A 20879-nucleotide genomic window follows, 5' to 3' on the forward strand; every position below is an offset into this window, starting at 1 on the left:
CTCTCTCCCCTGCGACCCGCAATGGCACTTCGCAGCGCCCGTCATCACACCGTTTTTCATCATCTCAGAAGAGCAATTCTTCTATTTTAGCTTTAAGTTTGTATTTCCAGCATTTCTAAACCATCAGTCCTGAAGGGACTCAATGCCTTAACAAGCTAATCAAGAAGGAGTTGTTAAAATACTGTCAATACTATTCACATTTTAAAAGCACTGCAGGCATCTAAAATAACATGTATTTTAATGTGGAGAGCTTGGCTGGCAGGGGTGGCGTGAGAGGAAAAATTCAGGAAACACTATCCAGTAAACAAGTGCTCATTTAGCAACGAATGCAGGGCCAGGAGCTGGTGGGAAAGAGATGGAGCCTGCCAAGACGTTTGCCTGGCAGCAGCCAGGCAGACTTTAGCCCTCACTTAACCAAGCTGGTGGTAGCTTGTGGCCCAAACTACAAGGCTATATATCTTTCCACAGTTTCTTTAAATCCCGTCTCCAGGATGGTTTTATTGTTCATGTATCATGTATTGGTTTGAAATTTGTTACTTCTCAGCGTCAGCTCTCACAACAAGGAAACCCAAGGACGAGCCTGGAGCCCAGGTCATCCCGCTCGGGGACCAGCCCCGCACCACCAGCCCCTGAGGCCGGCTTGCACGCGAAGGGATGCTCCAACGCAGCAGGACGGCAGCGCAGCCGCGATCCTTTGCAGTGTCGGATCTGGTCATGTCGGGGACAGAGATGAGAGGAGGGATGGAGGCCAGGAGGGGCCCAGCCGCCCCCTGTGGTGCTCCCCAGCACCTCCTCCCCCCGAGGTGGTGGGCACTTGGCTGTAGACTTGGCCGCGAGCTGCTGGACCAGGATGCTTTCAGCAGCTCTGGAGCGCAGACTCACTGTGCTTCAATCACAGCGTAAGCAGCTCCTCGAGGCCAAAGCAGGGTAGTTTCTTGCATTAGCAACACCACTGAGAGCTGGGATGCCTTCTTCCTTGAAGGTGTTTTAGGAGCTTTTTTTTGTCTTTGACTTTTGGTGAACTGCTTTGGGTGCTACAAGGTGCAAGCCACACTTAAACGTAGCAGACTAAACTTTTTAGAAACAGGTCTGGCTGCTGAATCGAGGAAACCGAACACGACACGAGTGAGCATCCTCCCCCACTGCAGTGCAGGAGCCCCGTCGGCATGAGAGATCAGTCCTCCCAGGCAGCTCCAGCCCCGAGCTCGGACCTGTGCCATCGCCTGAGCAGGCACGGAGAGCGGCAGCACCGCGTCTCCAGAGGCAAAGAGCAGCAGCTTCAAAATGTTATCAAAGCTGCCTATTAATACTGTATCACAGAGAGAGAGAGCACGCACTCTAGACCGCTGTTAACACACAAGAAATTAGGAGCTTGTTTGCTTATCAATGTTTTATAATTCAATGAATGCATTGAGATCTCTATGTGAAGAGAGAGGCTCAGACTGGGCAGGAAGCAGGCAGCCAGCAGCAGGAGTAAGGACAAAATGAGAATAATCTTAAACATGCTATAAAGAACCAACTTAGTGCCTAAACACTTCTAAAACAATTCACGTGTCCCTGGCTGCTTGGGTATGAACAAGGAGTCAGAAATCATTTTTATATGCTCCCAGCACTTACTGCTGACACAGCCACCCAGGACACGTGTATTTGCATTCAAAAGCCTAGACTTCAAGAGACACCAGGGAGATGAAAGGAGACCCAGAGGCTGCGTTAGCTGCAATGTGGGAAGGCAACTTCAGACTAGATGGCCAGACAGAAAGAAAAAAAAGACCTTAAGTAACAGCACAGGTGCCCAATCATCTAGGACACCTACATTCACAACCTGAACGTTACCCAGAAGGCAAGTATCCTTGGGGACTTTCATTCCCAGTCATCATGGCTCGGACACATGAAGGACCCTAGAAACAAGCAGCACAGCATCTAGAAAGGTATCCAGGGATTACACTGAAGCAAAAATGTAATTCATACCAGTTTTATTTGTAATCATTTGCTTTTAATCTTTTACAAAAAAGCCTGACTTTAAACCTCCAGCAACGGCTGGATCGCTCATGCACGGCAACGTCTGATGTTTCTCTTGCTCTTGTCCTCCTCTCCCAAGAAGGAGCAGGTGATTAAGTGATGCACCGTGGCCCCAGACTTGCTGTAAACTGCCACATTCATGTACCTGCACACATGGTGTAGCTCTCCCAACAAGACTATCATAAACATTTCTCTTCAAAAAATTAGAACACAACATGTGTTCTGAAGGTCAGCCTAAAGCAGCCTCTCTTTAATATGGAAACCTCTCCAATGGCAACCACAGCCTCCAACCTAAATAATCACTTCAAGAGAACCCCAGAGATCTTGGCACTGTTCCTTCAGAAGAAAAATTTTTTATATATATATATATATATATATATATATAAAATCATCCCTGCTGGATGGAACTTCAGAGGAGAGTAGCCCATTGTCAAAAAGTGTAGAGAAAATGTAGTGAAGAAAATGCTTTAAGCTTGAGATGAGCTCAGATTTCCCAGAACTGATTTTTTCACGTTCATGTTGGAAAAGGCTATTTTGGTGCGGAACAAACAAACTTAATATACTTAAGGCCTGCAGCAGGCTCTGAGGGCCAGGAACAATTGAGAAAGATAATTCAGTCCACAAAACAAAACAAAAAAAAAAACACAAAAAATTATTTTTACATGTCTTTTGTGCCTTGATTTCAAACTGGATCACACCTTCTAGCTTTTCTCTCTGTAATGAGGGCACTAAAACTTCATTTTCTTTTTTCTTTTTAAAGAAAATGAATACTATCAGAAAAGGCCTGTAAAACAACATTAGAAGCACCAAGAACCAGCCATGTCACCTAATGCTGCTGTTTTACTGGACAGTATGTATTAAGTGCATTTTGCCATCAAAGTGATATGGCCATGCTCCACACAATGTGAAATGAAATGTTTCCACAGAGAAGAAAGAAATACAGGCAAACTATGAGATAATTACACAAAGCAGTAAGTGAGACCAGAGGGGAAAAAAAGGTTAAAACTAGCTTGCTTTAATACAGAATTAAGTAAGGCCTCAAAGGAGAAAGGACTTTGAAAAAATACAGATTTTCTGCTGCTTCCAACCTGACGTAGAAACTATATGTCACAGCTATCAAAATCAGCATTAGTTTTCTTTGGTTACAGAAACTTTTTTCTCCTCTCCTACATCAGAGTTGACAGACCTTCAAAAGAGTCTGAAAAAGAGTCCACAAGTCTTTGTGATTCAGTTTTTAGAGCCAATACAAGCTAATTCAGTGCAAGAGAAAGTTAAAAACATTCAAGGAAGCTGATTTTGGGCTAGAAAATCCAAAGTGTCTCAGACCCTATATGCTCTCACTATGGAAGACGCAACAGGCTGAAGAGGGAAGCAACCACACATTTCTGCTGGATAAACAACAGAAAAATGATTAATAACACAGATGTGAAGTTAGTATTGTTGGATTTTAGAAATACGCAGTTGTTTACAATATGCAAAAAGGAAAAAGGATGAACAGCAAGCTTACACAGCAACAAATGAGCCTGATACTGCACTCTAAGTAGAAAGGAAACAACAAAGTATTTTCATCCTGCAAAGAAAAGCAGATTCCTCAAGTCTACGCGGCAGCAACATTTTTCCAGGGCAAGCGTAAATATCTACTTCTATATAAAGCAGTGTATTTGCTACCTTGGGCTTGAGACAGAGACTACAGATCTAACAGCCCAGGTTCATCCATATTCTCATATACAGAATATATAAGAATACACATATATATGTATATACATACTCATATATATTCACATATGTATCACATATAAATATATGTACGTAGGTATGTACCTCATCTACAATAATCTGTGGTGAAGCCCATATAACAGAAGCACAGTTTCCCTAGGCTATAAAGTGGAAGAGGTTGGCTGAATTGCCTCTGGAGGCATTTCCCTGTCTTTATTGACTATAGAAAGAGCTGAAAAAAACGGATCTCTTAGCTGAGAGACTAGAATCGGGTGGGGTCACTTCAAGGCAAAAGGCTTTTACAGATGGGATAGGGCACGTGAAAGACCAGCAAGACACCTAGAACCTGTTTCTCCTTAGGACTCCTGCGATTTCAGTAATGCCTTTCTTCAAAAGCCTTTTTCCTTCTCCTGTCAGAAAGACCTTTCTTCTCTCACCTTACTGCATTTGATGATATACTGAGGGAAAGGACACGGGGAGTTGTGCTCCCTTCTCTGCCATATAATCTGATGGTTTATCCAAAATCATTTTAGGCATTAGCCCAAAGTGGAGCCATTTGAGAAGAGTCTTTCCTAAGGGCGACAGATGGGCACCTGGAATTGGAACAAGGTTCTTCGGGAAAGTATTTGCACTGGAGTAGCTGGAATGCAAACATATTGAGAAGACAGCTGTTTGTCAAAACTTCACAGTCAAACAGGAAGCTACAGAAAATTATACTCAGCATGAGCCATGACCTGCTACTCCAACAACACAGGACTAACCTTTACCACGGTGAAAATAATTTAAAAATAGAAAAACAAGCAATTATTTTGGAAGCCAGTGTGGCTTTGCAGTTTGTTGTCCTAACAGGCGGAAACTGAACTGATAATTCCTGCATAGCTTCTGTTTTCTGCTAAACATCTGCTTTCAATTCATTCTCATGAGCTAGGCCTCCCTCTTTCTTGGATGCTCTTCTATTAGTCTCATAAGCTGGAGTAAGTCTCTGGAGAAAAAAACTGAGGAGACAGGCTCAGTTAGCTCAGATAGCTGGAGAAATGTTATCTAAACACTACAGACAAGTTCTAACGAATCTAGCTGTCTGCATCATACTCGACTTCATATTCTCTCGACTTTCAGAGCTTTCCTGCTGCTGCTATTTCCCTACCCCTCCACCATGTATTATCATACACACTTTCACTTGCCAGCAGCAGCAATCTTAAAAGCCCATTTTCTTCTCCTTGCTTACCATCTTAGATAACCAAGTTACCCTGTCAAGCAGGCTCATAACTGACACAAACTAGGGGTTTTATGATAGAGTATATATGACTTGAGAACAAGGCATGGTGACCTATCCACAATACTAATGAGAAGTCTCCCACTCTCAATGGAAACTTTTATATAAATGCTTCTCCCTCACCCTTCTTTATACCAATTCAGGTTTAAAAAAATATTACTGCTTTGATTAAATCCTTGCTCTGGCCAGAAGCTCCCATGAAGTGTTTAGTCCCACTAACTTTCATCATAGTAATGTAAATAGTCATTTCTGCAGAACAGAGCCATGACCACCCCTAAGGTAGCTGACCCCACTGCTAGAGTGGACCAGGGAACTAGATCTCTTTTTGGTGTACTTAATATTTAGGTGACTCAAGCAAGGTCACTTAATACTTGTGTTCCAATGCCCCATCTATGAAATGGAGATAAAAGCATTTACCTGGCTGAGGTGAGTTAGAGAGCTTATTATTCTTACAAGGATATCAGTATATTATAAGTTGATTGACAAGAAGACTCCTCCTTTACAGCTCTTGGGGCCTCCAGTGACACGCATCTCTCAAGCGTCTCTTCTGTGGGGGCTGGGCTGAAAGATGTGTCGTACCTTTACTGCTGGAAAGGAGCAGACCTGCAATAGCTAAGAACACTTAAGATGCAAGAAAACTGCCTCACACATGGCGAGAGATGCAACAGAGAAAATCAATGTCTGTATCACTGTGCTCTTTGTCAGCTCCCAGACTCAACTAGCACTTCTTTCACTTCCAACAGGAGAATGCCTTGCTCTATTTGCTAGAGAAAAAACAAGGATGCAACAATAATGTTACAAGAGGCACTGATCCTGGCTTTATTCACTTCAAAGATACATCCAACATTTGTTATAGCTCACATGAAATTCAAAATGCTTTAAAGAAACCAACTGTAAAACTTTGACTTTAAACTTACAGTGCTGTCAAGTTTTCAAATAGCAAGTAAGTGACTTCCCAGGAAAACCATGTTATGTATTAACATACATACAAATAGAGATTAAAATTCAATAGAAACCCTTCAGTTTCTGATATCAGATGAGTCAAACTCAGAACGACCACCAGTTTCTCCCGGGAGTAGGCTACTCTGGTTACCTGCAGGGATGGGTGCCAGGGTTCCTGAGCTATTACACCTTATGCTGACCCTGTGCCGTTACAGAGACTGATTAAATGAAAACTTTCTTCTATTCCTCGATATAGTACTCCAGAGGGAGTACACTCCCCATGCCCATTTTGTACTCTGCAGCTGTAACAAAAGTTCTACAGCACTTCAAAAGCTAGTTAGGACAGCACTGTGTGCGTCCCCTAGAGACTATCAATACTGACCGCTAGTGGAAAGAAGTGCAGGTTTTGTACCAAGAAGCATCAATGTGTTGATTTGGAACTCAAACTACTTGGCAATATCTTCTGTAAATTCAAGATTGATATAAGACAGTGTATTAGAGCCACCACATGATATTACCTGTATCCTTTTTATTTTTTGCTGCATTTAATTAATTCTTTTTAAAAGTGGTGAAGAGTGCAGGACTTAAGAAAAATTTCTCTATAAGAAACTGCAAAATTTAGTACTATGATGCTATGCAAGCTTACAATACGGTTTATTAATTCTATGTTAAAATTCAGCATCAGTATGGTGTCTGAACTACCCCGAAGTTACGTTCTCCGTAATTAAGCAGTGTCAGTATGTCCTGATGCCACTTTCTGTGCAAAATGCTTTCTTATACTAATGTGGCTAAAGAAGCATGAGCAGTTCTCATGTTGGTATGACATCCCTGTTCTGTAACCGATTTCTCCGTTCAGTGATAACCTCCCTAAAATAAGCTTGTTATGCAAAAGCAAAATAACCTTTATCTTAAACTTTATTCTGGGTCTTTGGACGTAGTTCAATTGCATGATCTGTAGAACAACACACCAACCATTCCCATGAACTGTTTAAAGAGGAAACTGAAGGAAAAATCCAAATCAAAAGAAACTCACTGTTATAGTATCTTTAATTTATCTCGTGTTTTACAGAAGTCTGAACGGATTAAAAAGCACCTCCTTTCCCATCACGTTCCTTATAGTTGGTAAAACATATTCAATGAGCAAATGTATGTGAACAGCTTGAGGATCTGCATCTTGCAAGGATTTCACAGACCAATCAATCAAAAGCCAAATTTCTTGTAGTTTTTACAATCTTGTTTTAATATAATGGTAAATCCATTCCGATTGTAAACCTGTCCAGTCACATCTCCCCAGAACACTTTGCAAAATCCAGTGTTGATTAGCAAACTAGTTAGCTTTGGCACGGAGCTGTGCTCTCTTGCCTGTGACAGCCTGGAAACCAGTTTTGATGCTGGCGACGGAGCAGCGAGAGTGGCAGGTCTCACACTGCAAGAAATATAATCTGGTGTCCTTCTGTAGAATTGTGTCTGGTGACCGACACGTATGACAGGTGACATACTCCTCTGCAGAAAAGGAATTAAGTAGTAATTAAAAGATAATGCATTATCAGTGAACAAATCACCACTTCTTCAGCCTTTAATGTAACAGCTATCCTGAAAGTCTGTTCGAATGCATCTAATAATTTTTTAAGTGGCTTACCATGAAAAACACAGAGGTCAAGGAAACCTAAAAACTCCCCCTAGCTCGCAAAGGTTTTGCCTGGTACTTTGTGCGCTTACACTAATGTTTTAAAACTAATAATCTGTTAAGACTTCTCACTGGCTTCCCATGTCTTTCTCTGCTGAAATAGCAAAAATGGCATTCTCGGATGTCAGCAACTCCTGTACAGCCACAGCACTGTCTAAAGCATCGCTTTTTGTTACTTTAAGTTGCAGAAGATTCAGAATCCTTTGACTAGCAGCACACACACTGTGTTTGTTAATTAATAAGCACAACAAACTTGAAAAGTCACAGTTACTGTTATTTTCAATATTCTTCCCCAAAGCAATGAAATGAAAGTCAGATGAAAACAAGCAATGCTCAAACACACTCACTAGCTTCCTTGGTACGTCTCAGTTCCAGGACAGAGCAAGTCTTGTTTGCTTATTATAACAATGATAAGGCAGCCTGTACTTCTATTATTCCATTATAAAACAGTAGCAAAGTCATAGCTATTCAGCACAGAGCTTCCACAAAATGCCCACAGCGGGGCACGTGGGCCAAATGTGGCCCACGCTTCATTGGAAAGGGCCTGGGAAAAATCTATAGTGGAAAACAGAATTATACTTACTGATATATCTTCTCAAGACATTTTCTATCTGTTTTTGCTGGAATCTTCCTTTGATTACAAGTTGGTTGTTACCATCTATTGAGCCACTAATTTAAAAGAGAAATGAATTAAGTATTTGATTTGCAGGAGACATCAAGTTGTTTAAAAAAAAAAAAAAAAGTCAGGAACATGAAGCAAGTTAACTGATGCAATCTTCAAGGTAAGAATAAGCCAAAATTACTTTGTGGAAAAAAACCTGCAGAATTCTGAAGACACTTGAAAACCTACACAAAGTTTTGCCCAAACATTATCCTTAGTACTGTAATACCAAATACCAGCACAGAACATCAGCCTCACAGTTAAGCTGACAATCAGAAGAACTTTACAGAATGGGGAATTTACATCAGTTTCTCTCACAAAAGGGACTAAGACAACTCTCTAGTAAGGTGTACTATGACTAATAAGACCCTTTTCTAGCCATTCTGATATAAGAAAGAGAAGATGAAAACTTTCTCAGATTACGGTTTGTAAATTTTTAACTTGTCTGGAGCTGAAGCGATTTCAATGCCCAAACAAATGGGCACTCCTTTTATTCACGTTGCCATTAGGCAGTGAATGAGAAACGAACAGACAATGAAATAACACGTTATGAAATCTATGGTTAAAGCCATATAAAAGCAGCCGAACGTTTCTGCTAAGACCGACAGATTTCACTGCAGCATCAGACAGAATAACCAGCTACAGGCCCTCAGACTTGCCATTAGGCAGTCAGGCATTCCCTCCCCCTCAGCCATCACATGGCTTCTTAGGATGATACAAGCCCCAGAGCCATCCTCATCCGACTGGGACTAGCAGCTCTGCTAGCAGAGCATATTTGGGAAAGGTCTCAGATATGGAACTCACAACCTTATCCAGACTGCTCCCAGGCACTTTATAGTTTGCATCTGTACCTCTTCCCTGATATGCTGTCTCTTCAATTACGCAGCACAGCAGCTGTGTGCAAGGAAGATGAAACTGCTGTTCAAGCACATATATAGGGATCTAAAACCAGGAATCTTCTTTTTGATTAGGCAATGTCAACTACGTTGCTATTGCTTCCTACACACATTCACGCAGGACTCCCAAGTGCCTTACCTTGTACCCAATTCTGCCAACAAAAATGCCAGGAGATGTTTTGGCTGACGATGTAATCTAAAAATAAAGTAAAGATATCTTTAACCTTCCCCCTTCAGAGAAATCTGATATTTATACAGGAATGGCAGGCTAAAATGATCTTTAATTACCAAGTTTGTAAGGAAGCAGCCCAAAAGGGTCTGCACCAGAGAGCACAGGCAGATATTACCGAGGACACAAGAAGGTGAAACAGCTCACAAAAAATAAATAACAATCACAGTAATTATTGAAAGTTTTATATTTGAGATTTTCCTATTCTTACTAGACATACACACCCTATCCTGTGCAAAAGGGTTACTAGCTACCATTAAATATTTGCTTTAGTAAGCTACTCGGATCCTCAGTACAATTTTATCAGGACTGTTTTCTGACACACTTATGAAACAAATCAGATGCTGCATTCTCAGAAGTGCCCACAAAGAACAAAACTGCTTGCACTAGAAATAATTAAGATAGAGATTAAATAATTTTTAGAGAAAGTGCTGCAGCAAGCAATAGAAAAGAAACAGTGAAATCCATACCACTTACCAAAAGAACAGTAGTATAGGAGCATTTGCAGTCTGAAAGCTCGAGATTAAAAAGAGCATTCCCTCCCCCTCCGCCCCAAGACTTGCAAGCAAATACCACTGGTGACCCAGCTGTGCAGACTTGCTGGAAATCAGTGAACTCACAGTAGCAACAGATTTAATTTCAATCCATGAAGTCCACGATTTTCACAATTCAAGTGCAAACTAAGAAGCCATCCCAATTACCACTTTTGAAAGCTAAAGTGGTACAGCTTCATAGTTATCTTAACACAGAAAAATGCAGAAGAAAAGGAGTAGTAAGATTGGAATAGCTTTTAGTTTACTTCCAGTTCACCATAGCCTTTTTTTGCCAAAAAGATGCATTCAACAGAACAGCCAAAAGAACAGAAGAAGGTGGATCCATTCCCTATTCCTTGGGAATCATAAGAGTAAAACTTACAATTTGCAGATATCTGTAAAGTTGACAAAAGATGTTTTCTTGGTCCCTACTCTTACAACCTGCGGAGGCTTCATGACAAATTTTCTTTTTTCTCCAGCTACCATATCTGGATTCTTTTCCCGCATGATGTTAAATACTCTATTGAGCAACTGCAAAAACAGGCGTTCATATCAGTATCTCATGTCTCTCAAATGAAGTACAATCACTTCCAACAACTCGAAACAGCATTCACAAGGAACATTAGACCCTCTTTGCCCATTAGCTTTTCCCCACATACTTTTGAACACGCACCAAAAAAAAAAAGAGTTCTGCAAAAGGTAAAAGCTGTTTTCCCAGTGTTTACTACTTAACGTACAAGTATCTCAGTCTGTTTACAGAGCTGTTTTAACTATCACTAACATTTCCCTATAGGAAAATTAACCATGATAAAAGATGTACTTCCTCTTATTTTTCTATTCATGAGTTTCTGTCTACAAGCCTTTTAATCTTAAGTTAGAAATAGGGCATACAGGCATAAGGCCTATCACTGCTGGCGCACATCAACATGGAAAATATTTTGAAAGCCTTCTGAACATTACCTCATCGTATGTGTAGTCCCTTTCCGAGCCCGCCCACGCAGGTCCTGACTGAAGGCTAAAAGAAATTCCATCATCTTTTTTGCTATCTTCATCTTCAAAGGCTGTAAAAAAGTTGTTTGGGACTCATTAAAAAAATATATATTTTTTTTTCTTTAATTTTGTGCTTATGCTATTTCTGAAATGTACACTACAGAAGATTCCACTAAGACATGGACACAAGTTTTCCCTGTTTGTCTGCCTACACAGGTCATGACCACTCACAGGGAATTCATACAGTGCTTCTATAGAACCTTTTCCTGATAAATACGATAACGGATAACAAAATGAATTTTGAAACAAAGGCGCTCAAACAGAAATCATTCACCTACAACACAGACTACATTTCGTTTCAACATTCCCACTGAGCGAGGTTATAATTTTACCTTCATCCTTCTCCATTATTTCATCTTCATCTGGAAACTTTACATTCTTCTTCTTCTTCTTTTTATTGCCCAGCATGATATCAAGGTCATCTTCAGGTTCTACTGCCTCTGGTACATCTCCCTCAATTTTTAAGTCCTGCAAAGAAAAATAATAAGAATATAGTTTGCAATTTTGCATGAAACACAAATCTCCATGGCAAAGCATTAGGAATAATTCTAGTAGCATATTATACTAGATGAATACTAATAGTACTCACCATGATCCTGAAATGTAACAGATTTAACTGGAAACTAAATTACATTGAAGAGACAGCTACACTACTACGCATGAAATAGGGCTAGATTTTTAAACGCCAAGCTCTCTAGATGCAATGAGGCTAGCATGTGACTAACACGTAACAGAGCAGTCCTGTATTAAAACTTATTTTATACTATTTCCTTTAGATTACATGATTTCCTATTAGGTAATCCACGGAGATAAGAATCTTCTGGTCTAACTTTTGACTGGTCAAGTACAAGGTCACACTCTACTTGCCTAAAGGCATCAACCAAACTAAGGCATAAAAGAACAAAACATCCTATATGCCAGAAACACTAAGGTAAAGCAAAGCTGTTCTATGTGCAGCCGGTCCAATTTGTTATCATAGTTCTTTCCTGGATGAAAGCATGTTTCTGCACATGTAAAGAACACAGAGCAAACATTTAGGCAGATCAGAGGGACATCTTCTTCCCCAAAAGGCACAATCTAAAGAACAGGCTTACCCATAACATTTCTCTGTTTACTTGCTTTCTGGGCTTGCCAGTTACACTGACAACATGATACAAAAACATGAGTTGGAATAAAATTTGAGAAGACTAAAAATATCTTGTATACCTTCTGGAACACAGAGAACAGTAGCCAATCATTTTTAAAGCAAAAACAATAGTAAAAATAGATTTCTTAGCAAATATATACCCGTCATTTGAAGAGCTGGCCTTTAGAGGATAATTTTGCACATGGCTTCTGACATCATCCATTTACTTCTCTCACCCCAAAAGACGATTAATCCGATGCTAGTAGACCCTTATTACAAACTACAGAATTACTCGCTCATTTTACATATTAGTTAGATTTCTGGGCAAAAAGCCTGCAGTAGCAACATATTAAGCAGAACCTACTACATATGAAAGACGCAGTGAATCATTAGTTTAACTATTAATTGAATCAAGACATAATGACAGACTCCAAACAACTCCTGCACAGCCAGTCCCCAGAAAACAAAAGCAAGAAAGTTTTCAGCAACAGACAGGATGGCCCAGCTTTGTAAACAGACCTTTACACCTTCTTCTGCTTCATCTATATCAAATATCTTTTTTGTTTTTTTCTTCTTTTTCTTTTGATTGAAGAAGTTTAAATCATCCAGGTCATCTGTTGCATCTAAAAAACAAAGCATTGGCAAATGAAGTATGGATATTTATAACTGCAGTAACAGTTTAGATATTCAAGTTTTTAATTCACATCTGAAGTCTGCAATGAAAACATTACAGTAAGACACAGCAGTGATCTCTAACCCCTACAGAAATTCTTCAAGTTTTAAAGAGGTCATTCCCCTCTACCCCAAAATACCCCAGTACTATTTTACAGTCTCTGCATCTTCTAATCATATTTTCTTATTTTAAAGTGCTTAATCTTTCTTGCTACTGTACAAGGGAAACTAGCTACTTTCATCTCTATGGTAAAGATGCTTGGAAAAAATGAAAACAAAACTGAAGGAGGAAAGTTTAGTTTCTTTGGTCTACGGTAGTAGCCAATTTTATCAGCAAACTGGATTTAAGTTAACAGCACTCCCTTAATCAGGTCATCTTGAGATGGCATTGGCCTCAATTAAAAGCAAAGTCATACACATGCTTATTTATTATTATTTTTATGCTTATTTATTACTTATTTTATTATTAATATAAGCATTACACATGCTTATATACACAATAAAAGCTTATTTCTTGAAAGATTTTGAAGAACACTCTAGTGATTATGGCACTCACAATTGTCCAAAAACTAAACACTCTTTCAACCACGTTTCTGACTATTATTGCAACAATTGTATCTGGAAGATTTAAAACCTCATGCTAACTGTTTTAGAGATCCCCTTTCTATTGTCTCATGCAAAAGATTCCATTTGAGTTAGGAAAACAGAATTTACATAAGCTAATGGTAGTGTGCTATATGTTTGTGAACATGTTTTCAAGCAGGAGAAGGAAAATATGCCCTTCATATGTTCAACAGAGTTCCTAAACACAAGTCCCTAAATGAATTAGGATGCCAGCATTATACATTACAATGCCAAATTCTTGAAATGGGGCTTCTGGTCTCAGAATACAGAAGGACTGCTTTGGGCAGTTTACCTACAGGGATTTACTTTACCTTTCTTCCTGCTGTCTTCTTCATCTGCTTCCACATCTTTGTCCTCTGCTGGCTCTGGTTCAACTTCTTTTGTTTCTGACTGCTGAGTTTCTTCCGCTTGTGTATCCCCTCCTTCTTCATCCAGCATGAAGGGCTTCTTCTTTTTCTTCTTCTTCTTGCTCATAGTAGGATCGAAAATCATCTGTAAAAGTCAAATATTCATTAGCAGCATAATAATCACCTACCATTTAATACTTAGAATGCCTTTAAATTTCTCTCCACATTTCTTCAGTTACCAGAATTGTTCTTTGGCTTCAATCTCAACTATGTGTTTTCTAGACCTGTGACAACATAATACAAGCTAGTTGACTCTACTCAAAACAGTGATTACATACGCTTCTTTAAAAACATCACAAACTTTGGTCCAAGGCATAACTAATGTGACAAATTACAAGATAAAGGTTTGAATACTGCTTGATAGTTTAGAGCTTCTGCTGCTTTTCCCACAATAGTCAAGACTTCTTCAAGTTTCCTGCCATCTAATCACTAGTTCATGTGAAAATATATTAGAGCTGCAAGTCTCTGACAGACTAGCCACCAGCTGCTTCCTCCTTTTTGTTATCATTATGAACTCAGCTTTTGAAGTACGTCTATAAGATGCAATTGCTGACCCTCTCAGCATCACAAAAAAATTTAACAACACTTATATCACAAAATCTAATTACATGCTAGTTACATTTGGTACTTCCATTTGTAAGGGCCATTATTTTCCAGTTTTATTAAAGGGGGGCAAGATTTACAAACTGCTGTTGACAAGAACATTCTGGACTAGGGAAGCCTAGAAGCAGCTGGTGACACAGCCGGACTGGTATCAGCTCTCAACACTATGAAGTAGCAAAGGTCCTTTTTTCCAGGGAAAATGAAGCTCAGAGACCAAGTGACTCAGCTGAAGTTGTTATGGATTTCTTTAGCCAACAAAGAAGCTTAATTCACCTAGTCTAACTGTGAAGAAGGCATTAGCCCCAAGAGTCATTTTTAACCTCTTCATCATCTGAAGACTTGAGAAAATTAACACAGGAGTTCTGTTTTCTAACATAGTACCACTTTTTGCTATTTTTATTTAACATGCAAGTTTGACCAATAGCCTTCCTCTGATGTCAGTTTGCTACATTCATCTGGCATATTTTCACACCATAATATACATTTAATACATCAATTTTAGATACTTAATGAGACTCTTCTTCCATTCATCACTTACTAGATAAGAAAAACTGTTCCCACTGGGAGTTAAAATTCAGCATCATGAATACCCTCACCCATGAAAATATCACCATTCCATCAAAGGAGCAGCTCTCCAAATTTTGGTTTTCTTAAACCCTGAAAGTTTGGGGGTTTTTTTTCCCATGAAGCAATCTTTTCCTCGGACTTAACACTCTCCTGTGTGCGATTTTCTTGCAATATTCTGGAATGCACATATTTAATAAAGGGTCTAAACTAAGCCACTGAAAGGCAGTAAATTGCATATATGGGTATTTGAAGCACAGCATCCTAAAAATGTCTGCATGTATGTTTCAAGTATGTGATACCGAAGTCCAAGGTTTTCAAACTGCTGAAGTGTGTCTTCAGTTATACAACCTGTGCTAGGATGGCTTTCAAAAAAGTTCTGTCAGCTGGCTTCTCTCTAATGCTTAGTTAGACACTTGCATGAATCATGCTCTCATAATACACATTAATCAAAGAACGTGCGCAACTGGTTATACTGGCTTCTGGCTTCCTCTTGTAACTTCCACAGTCTGATGAAAGAGATGGAAAGCTGCTGCACAGGCAACAGTCCACAGCTTTGGAAACGAGCCTGAGAACACCAGTTTCAAAGTTATGACTCACTTCAACAAGGAAGCTTTGCAAGACTCCAACAAGCTACCTCTTACATCTTCACATGTTTAAACACAAGATGACATTTAGATCAGGTGTAATACCTTCCAAGAAAGAACCACCGCCTGCCCTAAATCACTCTTCTCTCTACAAGGAAAAAGACATCCTTCATCCTAAACTGTCATAAAGCACTTCTTGTGTTTACAACAGACAGACTATGTCTTCAGCAATAACACATTAAATTGAAGTTAACACTCAAGGAGGACTTCTGAACTCTGGAGGTAGTTTTAATGCTTTAACTACCAACTCCAAAACCACTGCAACCACTGGCCTTGTACTCCAGTGGCCTACTCAACTCTTTAATAGGTGCCATACCCATCCAGTCAGGTCAAGCCAAGCTTCTAAAATGCTAACTGCCCTTATGAAATGGAATATGAAAGTTCTGCAGCCCCAGCGGGAGGTTGCAGAACTATGCCTAGACTGTCTTGCCTAAACTGTTTTGTTCATCAAGAGCTTCAAGGAAAACTAAGCAGGAGTCTTAAGTCACACAGTTTAACAAATCATGACATTAACTAACTAACCTGATAACCAGCCTATTCTGAGTTTTGTCTTTCTCAGGGAGACTCTTAAGAAATTTCATCATTCCTTTTCTCCATTCAGTATAACATTTGATTAATGGAAACATTATGACATCATTTAAGCACAGAAAAACTCTAGAAAAATTGCCAGCCCTCTGCTGAAGGGACTATAGCCCACAGGCCAAATAATCGAACCCTGTGGCTCTCTTGCACAGAAGTGATAATACATTTAGGGAAATCAAATGAGTGAAAGACAACAGGAAAAGAGAGGAAAAAAAGAAAAAAAGAAAAAACACACAAAGCTTCACAGTCCAAACGCAACTCCCAAGACAGAAGACAATACTACTCTAAATGCTGGGATAGTGGCATAGGCTGGGCATTCTAGCAGAGATCACAAATTAATCACATTTCACTAGCCTGGATAAACACAGGCTTGTCTACTAAGGACATAACTCTGCACTGATAAAGTCAGTTCAGGTATCCTTACACTACACTGCACTGTTGTCTACAGGTACAGTGCAAGATTTTTAAGATTAGTCTACACCTAGACCTTCTGCTCACTCAGAATATAGAGTCATCCACTACTATTTCCTTGGAGCTTCATAAAACGACAGGGCTGGAAGAATTTTCGTGTATCTAGTCGGATTTTAAACTAATACAGCAAATACATTTTAATGGTCTGCTTCTCGCTTCCAGTTTTCAAATTCACCTCCCTTGCAAATAGGATCAGTGTTGTCTCTGCTGTGTCACCTCGCTGCTGTGCAACAACCGACAGTAGATGTTTCTACCAGGGAATTTCATTCTGTACAAAGCTATGAAAATGTCAAGCTACAGTCAAGTCAATGCAACTGCCAATACTTAGAATAAACTCTTTGCATGTAAACTGAAAAAAATTTGGTAACATCTGCCGGTAGCAGTTTTGTAAGCAGTTTTGTGCAAATTTGTCACTTGAGATTCACCTGCATTCATCCTCCCCAACTTACACGATCATTGTTTTAAAAATAGCACCAATTTAACATCAATAAGAGACTATCTGGCTCCTAACAGAAGTCTTGGAAGGCATGTGCACTCAGCCCCATGCACACACGTCTCCAGGATATTTAATAGGGACACTTCAGAAGTCCTATCTGCTACCATTTTTGTTCTCTGTCAGTCTGCCTGATAAAACAAGCCAGAGATAACTTTGATACTACATAATACTACATAATTTCTAGAAGCAGCATACACTCCTGCTATTACAACTGCAGCTCTATGCAGACCAATTAGGCATGCAGATGCACTACATTCCTTCCAGGAGTTAAAGTGCCTGAAAAGTTAAGTCTCAGCTACACTTGGAATAATTAGTTGATCACACTATTTCTCATCTCATTTACTATGTAGGAAAAATTATGACTTGTTGTCTCCAAGGATAAAATGATCGGGCTTTGGTCAGAAGGAAAAGTTAAGAATCACACAGGTATTTTAAGCAACACCAGAAAAAAGATACAAGACCAAAAGCAGCCATCTCATGGATTTCAGCCAGCACAGCTTCCCACAGGCTATACAGTCATCTGTCAAAGGTTCCTCACATATGCAGTACTTTCCTTCCCCTCATAAAAGCAGCTGAAATGAGGTTAGTAAAAGTGGCAACACACGACATTGTTCTACAACACTTGGAAAATTTCTCAGAGACGGATGTATCTACTTCCCTAGAACTGCCCCCAGGCTAACACCACCGGATCTGGAAAATGTGAAGTTCTCATTTGTTAAGATGTAGCTATTTAGCTCTTGAGATTAAGAGAAGAGATCCTGAAACTCCCAAAAGAGACAGCGATAAGAAAACAGACTAAACGCTAGACATCGTTACAGAGCACGAAACACGGCATGGGGGGAATCCGCCTTCCTCCCCGGCTTCCCGAGGCCGGGAGGCGGCCGCCGGCAGCACACGGGGAGCCGCAGGCCAGCTTCAGGCCTCCAGCGAGGCGCGGTGCAAGACCGCGGCCCCGGGCGAGGTGGGACCCTGCGCCACGGCCGGGCCGCCCCGGAGCGGCGCCAGCGCCCGGCCCGGCCTCCGCCCCGCGCGCGAGGGGCGGCCGCAGCCCGCTGCCCCAGGCCCGCGGGAGCCGCCCCGGCGGGGGCCGCGGAGGCCGGGCGCCGCCACCCGCCCGCCGAGGCGCCGGCTCGGCCCCCAGCGCAGGCCGCGCCCGGCGCAGGCCTCAGGCCCGGCTCTCCCGCATGGCGGCGGCCCCAGCCCCGGCGCGGGCCTCGGGCCCCGCTCCCCGACGGCGGCGGCGGCGGCGGCCGGGTCTCACCTCGTCGCCCGACATGGCTGCGGCCGGGCGCGGGGCGGAGCGGCGGGGGGGCGAAGCGGAGCGCGCGGGGTCTCGAGTCAGCCGTTGCCCGCGACCGCCGCGCTCGGCTCTTGCATCAGCGCCCAGCGCTCCCCTCCCCCGCTGCGCCGCGCCGTGCTCCCCCGCGTGTGCGCAGCCGCCGGCGCCGCCTTGCGCATGCGCCGCCAGCCGCAGGGCCTCTCGGGAGCTGTAGTTTGCGGCGCTGCGCCTGCGCCGCTTGGCGGCGGCGGGTGAGGGCTCGTCCTTGCCGCCGGCGGGCGGGCTGCGGCCCGGGCTGGCGCCCGGCGAGCAGCTCCCTGCCCCGGCACCGCAGTGCCGGCGCCGGCGGCTCCGGCGGGTACGGCTGTCTGCCCAGGCGCGCCGGCGCGACGCCGGCTCCGGGCGGGCGTGCGGGGGAGGCGGGCGGCGGGACCCCGCGAGCCCGGGCCGCGCCGGGGCGGGCTGCTTGCCCCGAAATGGCCTCGGCGGCCCAGCGCGCCTCTTCCCGGCACTTACTGGGCCCGGGAAAGCAGCCTTTCTTTCCCAGGTTTACTGTGGCCAAAAGCGTGAAGGGGATGGGAGCAATAAATACCGGAAAACGCTAGGGCTGAGGCAAAGGGGAGGGAGGGAGCTGGGTGATCGCTCTGAACAAAGCAGGAGTGAAACGCAACACTGGTTTGTCCATCATTAAAAGAGGAGACCTTTCCTTCCTCTCGCAGAACCGCTGGGGTGGGAAGGCAGCTCCGGAGAGCGTCTGGTTGTGCAGGGTCAGCTAGAGCAGGTTGCTCGGGACCATGTCCCCATGGGTTTTGAACATCTCCAAGGATGGAGACTCCACAACTCCTCTGGGCAACCTGTTTGATCACTTCCACAGTAAGAGTTTCCTGTGTTTAAGTGGAATTTCCTGTATTTCAGCTTGTGCCCACTGCCCCTTGTCCTGTCACTGGGCACCACTGTGAAGAGTCTGGCTCAGTCCTCTTTACTCCCCACCCCCATCAAGGTATATACATATACATATATATACATATAATGGTATGATAACCCCTGAGTTGTCTCTTCCCAAGGCTAAATAATCCCAGCTCTCTCAGCCTCTTTTCATTTATCAGATGCTCCAATTCCTTAAAACCTCTTCCTCATTCCGTTTCTTTTATAATAGTTAATAAAAGAATTTGGTACTAATAAATGACAGAATTACTTATCACAAAATACATTTTAAAAATCTGTCCTCCAACCAGCTCTGTTTGAATTTAAAAGCCCATCAATTTCATACAAGATTTAATGTTAACAAAGAAGAAAGTATTCAGCCCAAACATGTTACAGGGTGTTTTACATTTTAATATTCCCAGACTGTTTACATTCTTGGAGTCACATTAAGTGGTGTAAATTTGCACTATTCTTTTTTACACCAGCAGGAGGCTATTCCCACTATAGTATTTAATTCATTTTAAACGAGTACATGAAAAGATTGGTCATTTTGTTTATCTTTGGTCTTCTTTTCATCTACCTTTCTTGCTTGCCTCAGTTGAAATTGAGGACCTCCAGCACATTACACGTGCAAAAATCATCAGCTTGGAGACATACCTACCAGGATAGGGGCAGCTTTAGCTATCCCCAGCATGTCTATATTATTTTTCTGTAAAACCTCAAAATCCTAACTTAAAAAGTTTACTTCTCTTTTATGCTTAAATACCACCACCTCTCTGGGCATTTTCAGCATTTGTGTCTTTGTCACTTGCTGTTCGTATGCCACAGGGATGGCGTGGATTTTCAGGTAGTGCAGGCAGTTGCTACTTTAACGTGGTTGGTAAGCTGAGCGGCCTCGTTCAGTGTTGCTGTACCACTGAAGATGGTATCCCACCAAGTATTTCTTCATTCTTTTGCTGTAATTGTTTGCTTCAGCACCCCTGTTGTATTAGGCTGTCAACACTGAAATGCTTTTCGTTGGCATGAAGCCAGAGTGCAGGTATTGCTAATGACGGCAACTACCTTTGCTTACCTTCAGCCCTACACCCACACCACTTCAAAGAGCTCATCTAGATGAACCTCCTGTCCTGAGACAGGAGAATTATATTTTTATATCATCGCAAATTATGTTTGTCTGCGCTGTTCTTGAAAACCACCATGGACAGAGATTCTCTGTGCAGCCTGTTCGAGTGCCTAACAGTCCTTACAAAAAACTTTCATCTTCATCGCCGCCAGTTAATCCAATTCCTGTTGCAGTGACCCCTGAAGACACAAGGTTTCATTTGTTCTGATTATGACAACCCACCGTCCTTTGGAGCAACGCTGTGTCCTTTCCTGTCTTATCCCGACAGCCTTCCCTTTTCAAAAGATTCAAATGCAGCCCCTCCCACCTTTCTCAGAGGTCATTTTTCTGGTTTCTTTTCATTTTTGTTGCTGTC

General features: G+C 42.0%; 1 protein-coding gene across 1 annotated transcript; it reads right to left on the minus strand.

The window, feature by feature from the left end:
* Positions 1-5798: 5798 nt before the first annotated feature.
* EIF2S2 (eukaryotic translation initiation factor 2 subunit beta) lies at positions 5799-18624 on the minus strand. The gene is made up of 9 exons (XM_067308009.1): positions 18460-18624; positions 13740-13920; positions 12652-12755; positions 11339-11474; positions 10917-11017; positions 10339-10487; positions 9334-9390; positions 8221-8306; positions 5799-7453 (listed from the first exon to the last, which is right to left on the minus strand). Exons 1-9 carry the CDS (start codon positions 18472-18474, stop codon positions 7278-7280), a joined length of 1005 nt encoding a protein of 334 aa, XP_067164110.1. The 5' UTR covers positions 18475-18624; the 3' UTR covers positions 5799-7277.
* Between the last annotated feature and the right edge of the window lie 2255 nt (positions 18625-20879).

The sequence above is a fragment of the Apteryx mantelli genome, chromosome 18 (genome assembly GCF_036417845.1).
Source record: "Apteryx mantelli isolate bAptMan1 chromosome 18, bAptMan1.hap1, whole genome shotgun sequence".
In the NCBI taxonomy this organism is placed as follows: Eukaryota; Metazoa; Chordata; class Aves; order Apterygiformes; family Apterygidae; genus Apteryx; species Apteryx mantelli.

Coding starts and splice junctions, on each gene's coding strand:
- EIF2S2 (XM_067308009.1), bottom strand. Junction 10,488..10,916: donor GGGACTACACATACGATGAG/GTAATGTTCAGA, acceptor CTGTTTTTGCAG/TTGCTCAATAGAGTATTTAA. Junction 7,454..8,220: donor TGTCTTGAGAAGATATATCA/GTAAGTATAATT, acceptor CCTTTTCTGCAG/AGGAGTATGTCACCTGTCAT.